The sequence below is a fragment of the Pezoporus flaviventris genome, unplaced genomic scaffold, assembly GCF_033815535.1.
Source record: "Pezoporus flaviventris isolate CSIRO_AGI_PZ_B2104156 unplaced genomic scaffold, CSIRO_AGI_Pfla_v1 ptg000045l, whole genome shotgun sequence".
Classification (NCBI taxonomy): Eukaryota; Metazoa; Chordata; class Aves; order Psittaciformes; family Psittacidae; genus Pezoporus; species Pezoporus flaviventris.
In genome coordinates this window covers 2807507-2821421 of record NW_026892593.1, presented here as the reverse complement: position 1 = coordinate 2821421, position 13915 = coordinate 2807507, and the positions used below count along the sequence as shown (strand labels likewise).

The window sequence follows — 13915 nt, the reverse complement described above, 5'->3', positions numbered from 1 at the left end:
CATGGAAATGAGACTTGGCAGGTCTGTGCTAAGTGCTTGAAAGGTTCTGAGCCTGGAGGGACTGCAGGGCCCGAGGGAGCGCTAATGGGATGTAATCTAGCTTTCCACTATTGTGCTGTCAGTACAGAGTCTAGCCAAGGCCTTGTGCTGGCTGCTGCTCAGTGGCCTGTATGAAATGAGCTGTTGGTCTGATTCCTGCCTCTCATGAGCAGCTGTCCAAAGCACAAGACCACCCAATGCTGATGGGCATTGCTGTAGGGAGCAGAGGCAGCAGGGATTGAGCAGCATGGGAAATTACCCCATTCCTTTCAGGAGATGTTTCATTCCCACTGTTTAGTGCAGGGCACTCTTAGCACAACTGCAGTCAAATCTAAAACCTTCTCCTGTGGCTGCAGCAGGTTTCATAGAATCATAGAATGGTTTGGATTGGAAGGGACCTTCAAAGCTCATCTGCTCCAGTCCCCTGCAATGAGCAGGGACATCTTCAACTACATCACGTTGCCCAGGATCACATCCAGCCTGGCTTTGAATGTGTCAGGGATGGTGCATCCACCACCTCTCTGGGCAACCTGTGCCAGTGTTTCACCACCCTCATTGTAAAGAATTTCTTCCTCACATCCAGCCTGAATCTCCCCTCTTTTAGTTTAAAAACATCATCCCTCATCCTACTGCAACAGGCACTGCTAAAAAGTCTCTCTCCATCTTTCCTGTAGCCCCCTTTTAAGTACTGAAAGGCCACAATAAGGTCTCCCTGGAGTCTTCTCTTTGGATTGTATCCTCTGTGGAGGAATCTCACTCTGCCCTGCTGATCCCTGCTCTTTGGTTTGGTTTTCCTCTCTCCTGGCTCCAGGGATGCCAGGCTATGGGTGTTATTTCATGTTTTCATTTGCCCTGTGTAGGGCACACATCCAGGCAGTGCTGGCTTGGCTCATCAGCCAGGAACGCAGGAGCTGCATTGCCTTTGCTCAGCACTTTTAGCTGGTGCCTGGTCAAACAGGTAGTGCCAGAGTGTGCTGTAATTTGCAGTCTGAATATGAGTGGAAACAAACTACAGGGCTTCTTGCTGTAACTTTCCTGTAAATACAGGAAAACCACTGCCTTGCAGGATCGGTCTGTGCAGACTTGGGATTTGCGCCTTTCCTAGGCATCACTGCAAGGACTCAGGATATTGGGTTAGGCAGATACTGGGTTTGATCATTTATGATTGTTCCTGGGGTTATCCAAGGTGTGCATAACCCTGCATTTATCACCTGCAGGGGATAAATCAGCAGGACAGCAGAACTCTGAAGATTTGTTACTTCCAGAGATGTGGCATTGCAGCAAGACAGCAGTTCATGCTCAGGCTCCTTATTGAGACTTGAGTAGCAGGAAATCTCATGATAAAAAGCAGTGATTTTCCTCTTCACCTGGCACTAACCTTCCAGAGCTATTTGGAGAACATATTTCACAGACCTTGTTTCTGACCAGAAACATCAGGTTCAAGGAGCTAAAAGAGTGCTGTCCTTCTCCTGGGGCTGATTTTGGGAAGGAGCAGTTGGAAACGAGAAGGATCTAACTAACTAGTTGTAGCATTAGTGTAAGAGCGTCAGAACTGGGTGCCTGATGTGCTCTGACATCTTGGCAAGTAGTTAAGCCTCTGCACTCAAATGAGTAAGTAAGTGCACACAAGCTGTTCTTGGGGTTATTGTGGAAATAAGCTTCTGAGGCACTTGGGTACCTCTGAATGGTAATGATGGAGTGTATAGATACCCAAGAGTATTAAATGATAATACTTCAGTGTAAGGCTTTCCCAGTGCTGTCTTCATTTGCAGTCTTAAATTAATCTTAAAAATACAGTGTGCAACAGGGAGATATTTTACTTTCCATGTTACTTCAGTGGTGTGCAAACAGAGGCAGGGGATCACTAAGAACTTAACCTTAAGTGTCTTACCCAAAGCATCACAATAGATCATTGACAGAGCTAAGTGCAAAGCTCAGTTTGGTGAGCATTAAGCCATCCGTTCAGCCTTAGTTCTTGTTAAAATGATTCCTGCTCCTGAGGATGTGAAACACTGAAAATTCCATCACGGCAAGCATTCCTTCTAGTCCCATCTTTTATTAGTTCCAGTGGGAACAGACCACACGCTGGTATGTGGATGTCAGTCAGCTTCTGATTTGTTAGCACTGTAATGACGAACTGTATGAATGAGCTGAGAGTCTCTTCTGGCCTGAGAAGGTGCAGAGGTGAACGTTCAGGTGAGGCCCTGTGAGGCCAGGGTAATTGAAGCTCAGCAGCACGGGGCCTGCAAGATTTGGGCAGTGGGTTGAGTTCCAGGCTCCCTGCATTTGTGACTGAGGAGCACACATGAGGGTCAGCGAACAATCAGCTGATTTCCAGGCTGGAGATGAAATAGCAGTCATTTTTGTGTGCCATGTTACAGACAGTGAGCTTCTTCCTGACTCAGTTCCCCCATTGTTAGCATGGCTTGTTACCTGAAGCAAATTCAATAAGCAGTACATAAAATAGGGCTCACAGCATAAGCATTAGCTCAGAATTGAAGTGCTTGGAGATGACCCCAATGAGAGACGAAATAGAGGCCTGGAGAGGATTGTTCTGATGTGGCAGTTGCCATTTTTAGGTGACCCTAAGGCTCTACTGGTCAGAAAAAGGACTGAAAAATACCCATGGCCACCCAGGACAACCCTCACATGTAGGGTTCTTCCCACTAGTGCTAGGGATATAACTGAATGTTCTTAGGCCTTTTGTCTATATTAAGTACCTGCTAGAGGCTGGAGAATGGACTGCAGATAGATGGTGAGCTACTAACAGCAGGGTTTGTATTGCAGAGGCAAGGCAGCCGCTGGGACTGAGTGAGCCCAACCCTGCAAGCAGCCACCATGCCCATTTCATTGCTCAGTGCCACTATAACCCCCATGCCCTGAGTGTTTTCTGCCTTCAATGGCTCTGTGTACATAAACACATCTGAGCTCACTGCTCAGTGAAGAGAATGTTCTGGAGTTACCTCACCTGAACTTTCTGGGCATCTTGTTTTCTCAAATCCTTCCATCACCAATGGAGAAAGGATGACATCTTAGGAAGTCAACTCATTCCCTTCTAAGATACGAAGAGGATGAGATGATCACTGGAGGTCCCTTCCAGCTGAAATCCTCTTCTCTCTTCTTCTCTTCTCTTCTCTTCTCTTCTCTTCTCTTCTCTTCTCTTCTCTTCTCTTCTCTTCTCTCATCTCCTCTTCTCTTCTCTCTTCTCTCTTCTCATTTACACATTATGCATGTTTACTTTCCCCTGGATGTGGCCAGGTAGTTGACAGTTGGTAGTGTACCACGGGTGACTCCTTTCCCTAGTGTGACCAGTTACTGAGCTGGGACTGGTTCTTGTTTCTTGCTGAAGTAATGTTAACAACGCTTTGAAAAGGTCCTCACAGTAGGAGCAACTTGTTAGTCTGGACCATAATCTGAACACGTTTTCCTGCCACTATTTTCTTCCATCTTCTCATGACAGCCCCTTTAAGTCATGTCCCCACCATGTCTTGTTCCAAAGCAGATTTGGAAATGCCCCTCCTGTGCTCTTTTAGATGCTAGAGATGGTGTTTAGCCTTTGGGCTTTGCAGGTTGGCATTTCTGAAGGTTTCTTATTGTATGTGGTAACACAGTGATTCCATACCTAGTTTGTTTAAGAGGGAAAAATGTGCATGGCAAAGCAGAGAAAATAAACAACAGGAAACAATGCCAGAATTGTACCCACTGAAGAATGTAAAAAGTGCAGCAGTGAATCCTGTGCCAGATTGCTTCTATTCTTGTAAAAGTATCCAAGTTTGTTCTGGAGACCTGTTTCCTGCCACAGCAAAAGGACTTTTTCCTTCTGTGAGCTTTAGAGAAGCAGTTTTTAATAGCTCATTACTAACTCCTGTGTCCATGTCCAGTCCAAGATTCATGCTGCAAGAAGCCTGAGCGAAATTGCGATTGACCTGACTGAAACTGGAACGCTTAAGACCTCAAAGCTGGCCAACATGGGGAGTAAAGGCAAGATTATCAGTGGCAGCAGCGGGAGTCTTCTGTCATCAGGTAGGTCCATTATCCTGTAACTGGAGAGACTATGGTGGGAAGGGCCATGGCCACGGTGTGATGGGGAGCTGCACTGCAGAAATGAAAGTCACTTCCCTTTAGCCTTTCTGTCTATCCAGGTGTCTGTCTCTCAGCACATTGCTCCACAAACAGCACAAGCAGCAGCCTCCCCTTCTCTCATTACCACCACTCATTTCCTCTTTGGCCCCAGGATGTCATCTCCAATCTCTCACTTTTCAGCTGAGACCTCATCTGTCTTCACAGTTTCTACCATAATCACCCCTTGGCTTCCAGTTCACCCCTAGGCAGACGTGTTTGTGAAGGAGTCCCCAGCCAGCCAGTGGGAAGCTGAAGCTGGAAATTGCTGACGTCCCTCAGCAGTGTTGGGGCCGGGTGGCTTCTTCACAGAGCACACATCTGCTTTGCTTCTCTATTGCTGAAATTTGGCTGAGGTCCCAGGCTCCAAAGGGCTATCCCCTAGCACTCTCTACCAAACTAGTAGGTTTCTTTTTGTGGCTTAGAGCACCTTCCTGTATGAGCAAGAAATAATCTGTGAAAGAAACCCCAAAGAAGTTGATACAGAGGAGAACTACTGCATAGAAGAAGAGAAGGACCAGAAAAGGGGATTCAGGAGGTTTTATCTCTTTGATACTCTTACATCAGCCTGAACCAGGCAAGCTGTGTGTAAAACAGTGCTAAATGTCACTCCAGGAGCAAAGCAAGAATTGATAGTTTGCAAAGAGCTTGAAGCTGCTCAGGTGAGCAGCTCTTCAGGAGGGCAAGGTTGCTGGTATCCCTATAATTAGCAGTTTCAGTCAATTAAATGCCTTCTGTTAAGCATCACATCAAGTTAGCAAAACTGTGTTGAGATGTGTAACAGTAGAGAATAACCATGCTTGACAAAGGGAAGAGTCTATCTAAGAACACCAATGCTTTAAAACTGAACCCACACTGGGTTCAGCTTTGCACCACTGTATCCTTCCTGTCTCTTAAAACCCACACTTTCCTGCTTGGAAAATACTCAGCAAGGGGTTAAAAATGTGCAGTGTTTACAGAGCTCCGAGCAGCCTGCTGTGCCATTCCTTGCCTTGCCTGCAAACAGAGATGCCTTTCTGCTCCTCAGTCTTCCTGACAAAGTACACAATCCACTGTCTGTGCCTCCCATCACTCAGGGAGCTGCAGTAGCTGAGAGCTCCCAGACCGGTGTCAGGTTTTCAGAGCTCTTTCTTTGTTTGGCATTTTTTCCAGCTCTCCTGGTGGAAAGTAAATAACGTGAAGTGCCCCAAGGAAGTTCTTTAGGTCTTTTCAAGACTGAAGCCTCCTGGGCACCGTTCCTAAGTTTGTGAGAGCTACTTGGTAGTAATCCTGTTTTCATGTTGATATGCTGACTTTTGGCCTTCATGGAAAGAAACATGGGGGTTTGCTTCTGCTCTCACACCCAGAGAGAGCACTAGCCAGGTGAAAGCCAGCAGAAAATTAGGCCCAGGAAAGCTTCAGCACCTCTCAGGGTTATGTAGATGGAAATCCCACACTGGAAGCTGCTCATGCTTTGATTTCTGCCTTGTTTTTTGCTCCCTTCTGTCTGAGCATGGGGTTTGTAGACTCAGCAGATCTGCAATAGTAGACCCATGCAGAGTACATTCACCAAGTGAGTCATTTCTTCAGGCCTGGGTAGGTGGATCTGTCTACCTGGGGGCCCGTGCAGGGCTATGTGAACCTCTGTTTCAGTGCTGCTGGTGGGCCAGGAGCACAGCTCCCTCCAGATCCCTGTGTTCACACCTGCCTTTTATATCCTACTAGCTGTGAGGTCAGGGCTCTCCCCAAAACATTAAGGAGAGCTGTGGGGTTTGCTGTGTGCCTTCCAGCAGCTGTGAGCAGCTGCCAGGAAGTAGAGAGAGAAGACATCTGACAAAGATTCCAGACAGATACCATAGAATTGGAGACCCTGGACTGCTTCCAGTCACCCTCTGCTCCAAAAGCCCCTTCCTTCATCCCAGCTGGCAGAGGTAACCTAGCCCTGTCCCACTGCATGGGAGGGGCCATTCACTGCCTGTCCCACTGGGCACAGTCACTGGCTTCATCCCAACCTTTGCATTTCCTCCCATTGTGCCAGAGATTATCAGCATACAGTCACAACAATGATGGGTTATCGTGGTCCAGCCTGCGCGCTGGAGAGAATAAGTGCAAATGATTAAGTGGCCACAGTAGATTTCCAGGCTATAAATACCCTGAGTGACTTGCGATCACATGGGCAGGACTGAATGTTTGCCCCCACTTCCCTACTGTTCTCAGTCCTTTTTTTCCTGGAAATTACTTGTAGTCATTTCCTCTCAGCATCTCAGTCCTCCTCCCTGGAGGGTCTGTCAGCACCATGAGGAGTGTGCTGAAACTGGCATGGGTTTGGAGCAAGGCTGCAAGGAAAAATCTGTTGTGGCTGTCACACTGTCTGGTGAAGATTCTGCAGTGCAGTGTGAGGCACTCACTGCCCCACATCACTTACAGCCTCAAGACACAGCGGGGGAAGATGGAATCTTACACTGGGACAGTGGTCACAGCAGTTTAGGGCCAAAGCCTGAACTCCTCCATGCTTCTCAGTCTCTGTCCAGTGCAGAGTTGTAATTGTGATAACCGGTGCTCCCAGGTCCATTTCTGACAAGCTGACTCCTTAACTTCTGTCCTCATTTTGGCTTTGAAGGGGCCTCCCAGAACAGTGATTTAGCTCAGGGATCTGCTCAGGACCTCTGGGACATCCCTGGGCATCTGGGGCAAGGTTTGCCCCTGAATAAAAGCTCTGCTTTCACAGTGGCAGGAGCCCTCATCAGAGATAACTGTCAGAACAAAATCAATTCAGGCCTAAGGTGGGTTTTTCCTTTGGAGCAGTCTGTGCCATAAGAACTCTGGAGGGCTCCTGGCTAGTGATGAGCCCCTCTGTCACTGTTGTTCTGAACACCAGCCTACCTTCTTCGTCTCAGAGATGCCACAGAGGAACACCTCTGCTTCAGCTCTGCAACCGTGCTCAAGCATCCTCTGGCTCAGTGACTCCCATTCCTTCAGCAGCCATGGAGGTTTCCTGCTCAGGGACCTGTTTACATGTGAAATGCCACAACAGAGCCCAGGCAGCCGGTTCTTCATCCAGAGGGGTTGTATCCCAGCTGGATCACCCGGCGGGTGCCAGAGCGGATGAACAGCCCTTGCATGGCCCGTGAGCACGGGGGGCCATGAAGACAAGTCTCTCACAGGATATGTGAGTGCATCCTGTGTGGAGCAGCTCCAGCTGGAGGATATCCTATGTGTCGGGCCGAGACTAGAGATAGCAGCTGTCTGAGGTTACTGGCTGTTGTGTGCTGACATCCTGGCTTGGTGAGTCAGCCCGGGCTCTGGCACTGAGCAAGCGTGGGGGGACCTTTCCTCTCTGCTCAGGGGACAGCCATGCACAGGGGACATCAGCCAAGTGCCAGCAAGCTGGAGCCAGCAGCCAGATGTAGCGTGAAGCATTTGCCATATTTAGATATGTTTTTCCTGGAGAGGGAGGCTCATAAAATGAGGAATAGAATCATAGAATCAGCTGGGTTGGAAAAGAACTTCAAGATCATCAAGTCCAACCATTACCTCAGCGCTGCCAAAGCCACCACTAACCTATGTCACTGAGGGCCTCATCTACACAGTTTGTGAACACTTGCAGGGACAGTGACTCCACCACTGCCCTGGGCATCCTGTTCCAATGCCTGACAATCCTTTCAGTGAAGAAACTTTTCCTAATAGAATAGATGCGTGGATGCTTTTGCCTTGCTGCTGCCCAGCCACCTTGTTGCATCTGATAGGACAAGAGGAAATGGCCTCAAGTTGCGCCAGGGGAGGTTTAGACTGGATATTAGAGCCTTAGCTCCCTCTGCTCTTCAGCATTCCATCTATCCTCCCTGCTTGTTTTCATCCTTCTCACATATACCTTTTCCAAGCTGACATCACTGTGCTACAATAGGTGGAGGAAATAGGGACAACCAGTGAGTCACTGGTAGGGTTTTCCTCTCCAAACAGTGGTTCATATTGGTGGCCTCATCCCTTTGACAAGCTTTGAGGCAAAGCTTTACCAAGTGACACCTGGTAGCCAGGGCCCCCTGCAGATCTGCACAGGCACAGCACGTTGCTTTGGTCAGATCTTTTGGAGTGTGACTCACTTCATGTTCCCATCAACATCACCAAGACTGTCCTGACCTCAGCAGTATTGGAGTGATCAGAAACCAGCACATTAGCACTGGTGAAGAAGCTCAGCCGTTCATTCTGCCGAGTTGGACAAGGGAGGACCATGCTCTCCCTCCATTTCACAGCTCATGTTCTCCTGACTGTCAGTGGATGGAGAAAGAGCCCAGAGACGCCAAGTGGGTATCGGAAGATAAGCAGTGTATCCACAGACTAATAGGGTATTAAGTGAATGTTCAGGTCACTGAGCCCCATGTCCCACCCTGTATGGAAAGGAGGAAAGAGAATGTACAATTAACTTGGCTTTGAAAATAAACCAGTAACATCAGCTATAAAACCAGCACCAGCTCAGCAGGTTCCTGCTGAGGGAAGGTCCTGTGCTTGCTACCTGGTGTGTTTTCACAACCCTTTTTCTTTTAGGGACATCAAATGGTTCTGCAGAAGTTTGTGTTAAAATGCAGTTTGGTAAATCTTTGCACAGCAAATGGGAAGGAGGCTCAATAATAATTGTCACAGAAAGGTTCAAAAGCCATACAGAGAAATTGCATATTTTAGCAACATTTCTCCTGCATCAGGAATCAGCATTAATTGTAGGAGATAAAATACCTGAGAAAGCCTCCCAGTCAACCATCTCTGTTGCAGCAGGAGTCTCTCATGTTAGGACTGATCTTTCAGGACTGGTTTTTCTCTGTTGATGATCCCCTTTGGAAGACGCTGGGCAGCCATGACTCAGTGAGCATCATATTTAATAGGGCTGATTTAAGGTAGTATTTGCTTGATTGGTTTGGTTTGTGCTGGTCTTTGATTATTTCTCTGGTTGTTTTTATGGCCTTTTGATTTGTTCTGACATTTTCGGGTCAGTTGCCACTGGCTTTAGAAGTGGGTCTGTGGTCACAACCTTGCTCGAGGCTGGATTAATACATATTTATAACTAAAGAGCCTCTAATGGAAGCTGTAGGCAGCCCAGCAATATAAAGCACTATTCTCTGCTCACTTACAAGCATCTCACAGCAGTGTGAGTCTCTTGGCTGATCAGGTCTCCCATTTGCTTTTCACCTGTGAGAACAAGCAGAGAATCCAACACCCCAAAATAGTTCAGCTTTTAAAGAAAAGGTAATATATTAAGAAACCCCAAACAGACAGAACAGTTTCTGAAGGAGAAACTTCAGGAAGGTCTGAAGAACTCCTGCAGTATGCCCAAGAGATTGTCCAGATCAGCTACGGTCAAGCTAAAAAACTTCAGGATCACAAGCCATGAACTGAGTGCCTTTGAACCCTCACTGCACTAGAAGAGTTTGTGATGCAAAGACACACTTGGAAAAGGTCAATTTGAACTGGTTTACTGGTGGTTCTGGCAGTCTTGGGGTAATGGTTGGACTTAGTGATCTTAAAGGTCTTTTCCAACCTATCTGATTCTATGATTAATGCCAAGGAGGAGTTGAGTTTGATTTCAGCAGTAATCCCAATGCTTAACTCAGAATGTGACGAGAGCTTCCAGATCTCCCCAGTTCCTTGCTTTCTGGAAGGGGTAAAAAGATGGTCAGATGTGCTCTCAATGGACACTGCCACCAAACACTGGTTGAGACCAATGTGGATCTCACACAGGGTAAGCACAGATGGAGCAGATGCTGTGAACTGTCTGTGCTTGATTTGGGTCCGGACCAGCTCCACCAGAAGCCATTTGTTTCCTTCTTGTCAGCATACCCTGGCTCAGTGCAGGCATCTGGCCAGGGTTTGGGCTATTCATATGCTTTTAAATGTTTCAGCATCTCTGTAGCTGCTGTGGCAACCCACAGTGCAAATACGAACAGCTTTTAAAAATAAACCTGGGGCCGGTGTGGAGCTAGGGAGCAGAGAGGAAGGGAAGGGGAACAGCAGTTGAAAGGGAAACGCAAGTCATTAAAGCTGTCATAAATGAAAAGAAGAAGGGGTGAAACATCTGTTGGAGTCATGAGCAAGTTTTTACCAGGACTCAGCAGTTTTTTGGCAATTCAGTAAAGAAATTGAGCGGTTCAGCTTTCACTAGTAACAGCTCACCAGGGTTACCATTAAGAATTACTAAATGCTAGAGAGCATTTGCCAGTGCAAACACAAGGCTTCTATAGAAGATCCCATCAAGTTCTTGCAGCACAGATGTGTTGGCAGAATTGAGTTGTTTGCTTTGAGAAAGCAAACCCAAATGAAATGAGGAGGACTACAACAGTTAAAGGAGCATCTTACCGTGAGGTTGTCCTCCTTTGTCTGATGACACTCAACCTTTCAAAAGCCCTTTGCTCACACCCTCCTCTCCAGGACAGCCATATAAAAGGTGTGAGGAAGAGGGGTGGTGTTTCACAGTTAAGTGCCGGCTGTCTTCCTCTATGAAAACTGCAGAAAATAGTGATGGAAGAGATCTGTGAGATCCTCAGCTCCCTCTGGGCCAATGCAGAACTGTTTCATGGCACTGTTTGCCTCAGTCCTCTTTCAGTTTAACGGTCTGCTGGAATAGCAGCAATGAAAGATGAAGCTGAAAGCACAAGTTTCACTTTGTTTTGGTGCCAAAACAAATGCATTTAAATGCATTCAGCTAGGTTCCTTCCAGAGTTCCATGAAATGCCAGCAACCAGCCTCCTCCAGCCTTTTCAATTGGAGGCCAAAGCAATTCTATGATGCTGTGATTCTGTGCCACCCCATGGAAGACATCTCAGACACCTTAGATCACCTGTATACTTCAGTTCAAGACCCACTATGGAGTTTATTAAAAAGGGATAAGATGTAGACTTAGGTAGAGCTCCAGAGCTGTGTGTGGGGCAGAGCTTTAGCATGGAGCTGTAGCTCTCAGTGTTGCTGTGGACAGACATGGCACCATACTGCTGAATCCACCACAGGTACCAGAACTCAGCTTTCCATAAAGCTGAGGTGGATGCTTGGAACTCTAGTTATAGCTTACCAACTGCTGGTAATAGAAGTGATAAGTGATGTAGAGATTGTGTTTACCCCTTCTTGAGCTTGCTTTTCATCTCACAGAATGGCCATACCCTTCATGTTCTTAATCTGTGGCCAAGAGTTATATATCAGCTGCTCAAGCTGGGGACCCAAAATGGATTCAAGCAACATTGCTTCTCTGAGATGCTAGATCTGGGATAGCAATTGATGCACCATCCCAAACCAAAATAACATGAGAAACACCATCAGTAAGTTCCTGTAAAGAGCTAAAGTTACAAATGCTGCCATTGAGCAACTAAGTCTGACTTAATGCATGGACTTACTTCAGTGGAAGTTGCTGGGTAATTGCCACTTGAAAAGTCAAGCCATTTGGACATTTATTGGTAAATATCTTGACCTATGCCTTCACAAGAACCAGCTACAGTCCCCGAGGGACCTGTAGGTTATTGTTGTTTGGTGTGTTTTACAGGAATCCTGGTAGGTAATTTTGTTCCATTACATTTTCCACACAGAACAGGCACTATAAGTGGATCTAATTAAATGTTTTCTACAAGGAAAACTGCAGTTCTTAAGAAGTAGCTTTATTGTCAAATGGTTTCTCCTAAGCTTAATTTCCAAAAAATGCACCTCCATGGATCCATAAACTATGCTGTTATTTTGTTATTTGCCATTGGGAACCTGCATGGGAATGGTATAATTTTCTTTCTTAGGATCCTTACATGAATGATTGTGTTGCTTTTATTTTTCCAGATAATGATTACAAGTGTCTTTGTGTGCCCCACTGCCCAATCCCTGTCTGATAGCTTAAACGTTAAGAATTTGCCATAATCAAACATGACTGGGTAACACCTGCTTCATGTCATAGTCATTCCCCCTTGGAAGGACTGCATCCAGGCTTTGGTAAAATTACAAGTGCTCCAGATGTGTATTCTGCTGTCAGCTGGCCTAATGAAATCATTGTTATTGACAGGCTCCCAAGAGTCAGACAGCTCTCAATCTGCCAAGAAAGACATGTTGGCTGCACTGAAATCCAGGCAAGAAGCTTTGGAAGAGACACTGCGCCAGCGCTTGGAAGAGCTGAAGAAGCTCTGTCTCCGGGAAGCGGTAGGCAATGGACATTTTATACCTGTAACGCTTTGTCACTTGCATTGTTATAGCATGCTCCTTGTTTGGAGGTGGTGTGGAGTCAGGAGAAGAGATTCCTTCCATAGTCACCTCTTTTAAGGCCCATTGTACAAAGACCTAAGGAAGGTCCAGATGTTTCAACTCCATATTGCAGTGGCACAGGATGTTTGCCCCCCAGAGAAGTGGACCCCATGTCAGCTAAGTAGCCCATTGGACTGGGGCTAGGAGAGTGCTCCATGCCTGCTGTTTGAAATAGTGTTTAAATGCATTCAGCCAGGCTTCTTATTGACTTTGGTGGGAACATGCAGCTACCTAAATGGCATAGGAAAGGCTGTCCTCCACACTGGTAATCACTTCTCAAATGCTTTTGGCTTCATCAGCAAAAAAAAAGACTCAACAGAACAGGCTGATGCACTTTCTTCTTGAAGCAGGCCTGACCTTACTTGCTTTCTTCTCCCAACACATTTCTACATACAGCACACAAGGTCTTGTCTGCTTCATGTAGACTCCCTTCATCCAATAAACTCTGGCACTGGTGAGAGGAATTGCAGTGTAGTGGCAGACCTTGTGAACTGGAACCACTGTAGTGATCCCATGACGTGGAGGACAGCTCAGGAACTCATAACCTTCCCACTCGCTTGCCAATTCATTCTTGGCGTACACAGGAGACCAGCTTAGAGATCAGTTTAATGTCTGGGGAAGTCACAACGCTGCTGCAGCTGCACATGGAGATCAGCAGCAGTGTACTCTTGGGTCATTCATCAGTCCTCCCTTGTTTACCAGGCCTGAAAATGTGACTTTAATAACAAATGGTGATGTGTAACACAAGAGGAAGCTGGCTGCAGACAGTGGCACTGAGATCTTCCAGTTGTTGCTTAATACGTGATGTGTATCTTGCCTTTGACAAAAATGGGGGCAGTAGGTCACTGATTCAGCTGTTGTTGCACTTTGTTTCGATTGGTCTATAGTTTTAACACCAAGATTAAGCTGTGAAAAAACACCTCTCAACAAAGAAGTCTCTGCTGCCTCTGTTCCCATCCGTTACTACACACAGGCAATCCTTTCCCACCTGGGAAGTCCTGGTTGACTTCAGCAAACAACTGGTGCTGATACAGGTCACAAGAACAGATTCAGTCTCCTAAGTCCATTGAGTACAGAGCCAAGATCATCTGCAGGAAGCAGTCAGGTGCTCTTCAGGGGCTGATGGACAAGGTCTCGAGGTCTCTACTTGGCCTGGAGGAATTTACCACCCTAAGCTAACTCTGCCTGACTGCCAATGATTAATGCCTTGCATCAGCAGCATGCAGATGTGCTTCTGCTGTAGTTGCAGGAGCTCACAGCCCAGTGCCTTTACTTCAAACCCAGGCACTTTGCAACAGCTCCCGCTGGGGCATGGAGCTGCTGGTAGGGAGCAATATCTCCTTCATGTGCTGCAGCAAGGCTGGCCAGAGCCCGTCTGTCAGCACCTTAAGAGCTGGTAGAAAGTGTTAGTGCTTTCTATAGATGATCCAAGAGAGGCAGTTGATGGACACATGGAATCTGACCCTGTCTTAACAACCCTACAGCTCATCATCAGCCTGTAGTTGGAAGTATTTCCTCTCAGGCT

General features: G+C 46.8%; 1 protein-coding gene across 6 annotated transcripts in view; it reads left to right on the top strand.

Annotated features, from left to right (window-relative positions):
* The window catches only part of FRMD4A (FERM domain containing 4A), a 380055-nt gene that overhangs the window by 347457 nt on the left and 18683 nt on the right, over positions 1–13915 (top strand). For all 6 annotated transcript variants that reach the window (XM_061467212.1, XM_061467215.1, XM_061467216.1 and 3 more), the window contains 2 exons: positions 3921–4062; positions 12155–12288. In XM_061467212.1, coding sequence (XP_061323196.1) covers positions 3921–4062; positions 12155–12288 — 276 coding nt within the window. The remainder of the gene's footprint in view (positions 1–3920; positions 4063–12154; positions 12289–13915) is intronic.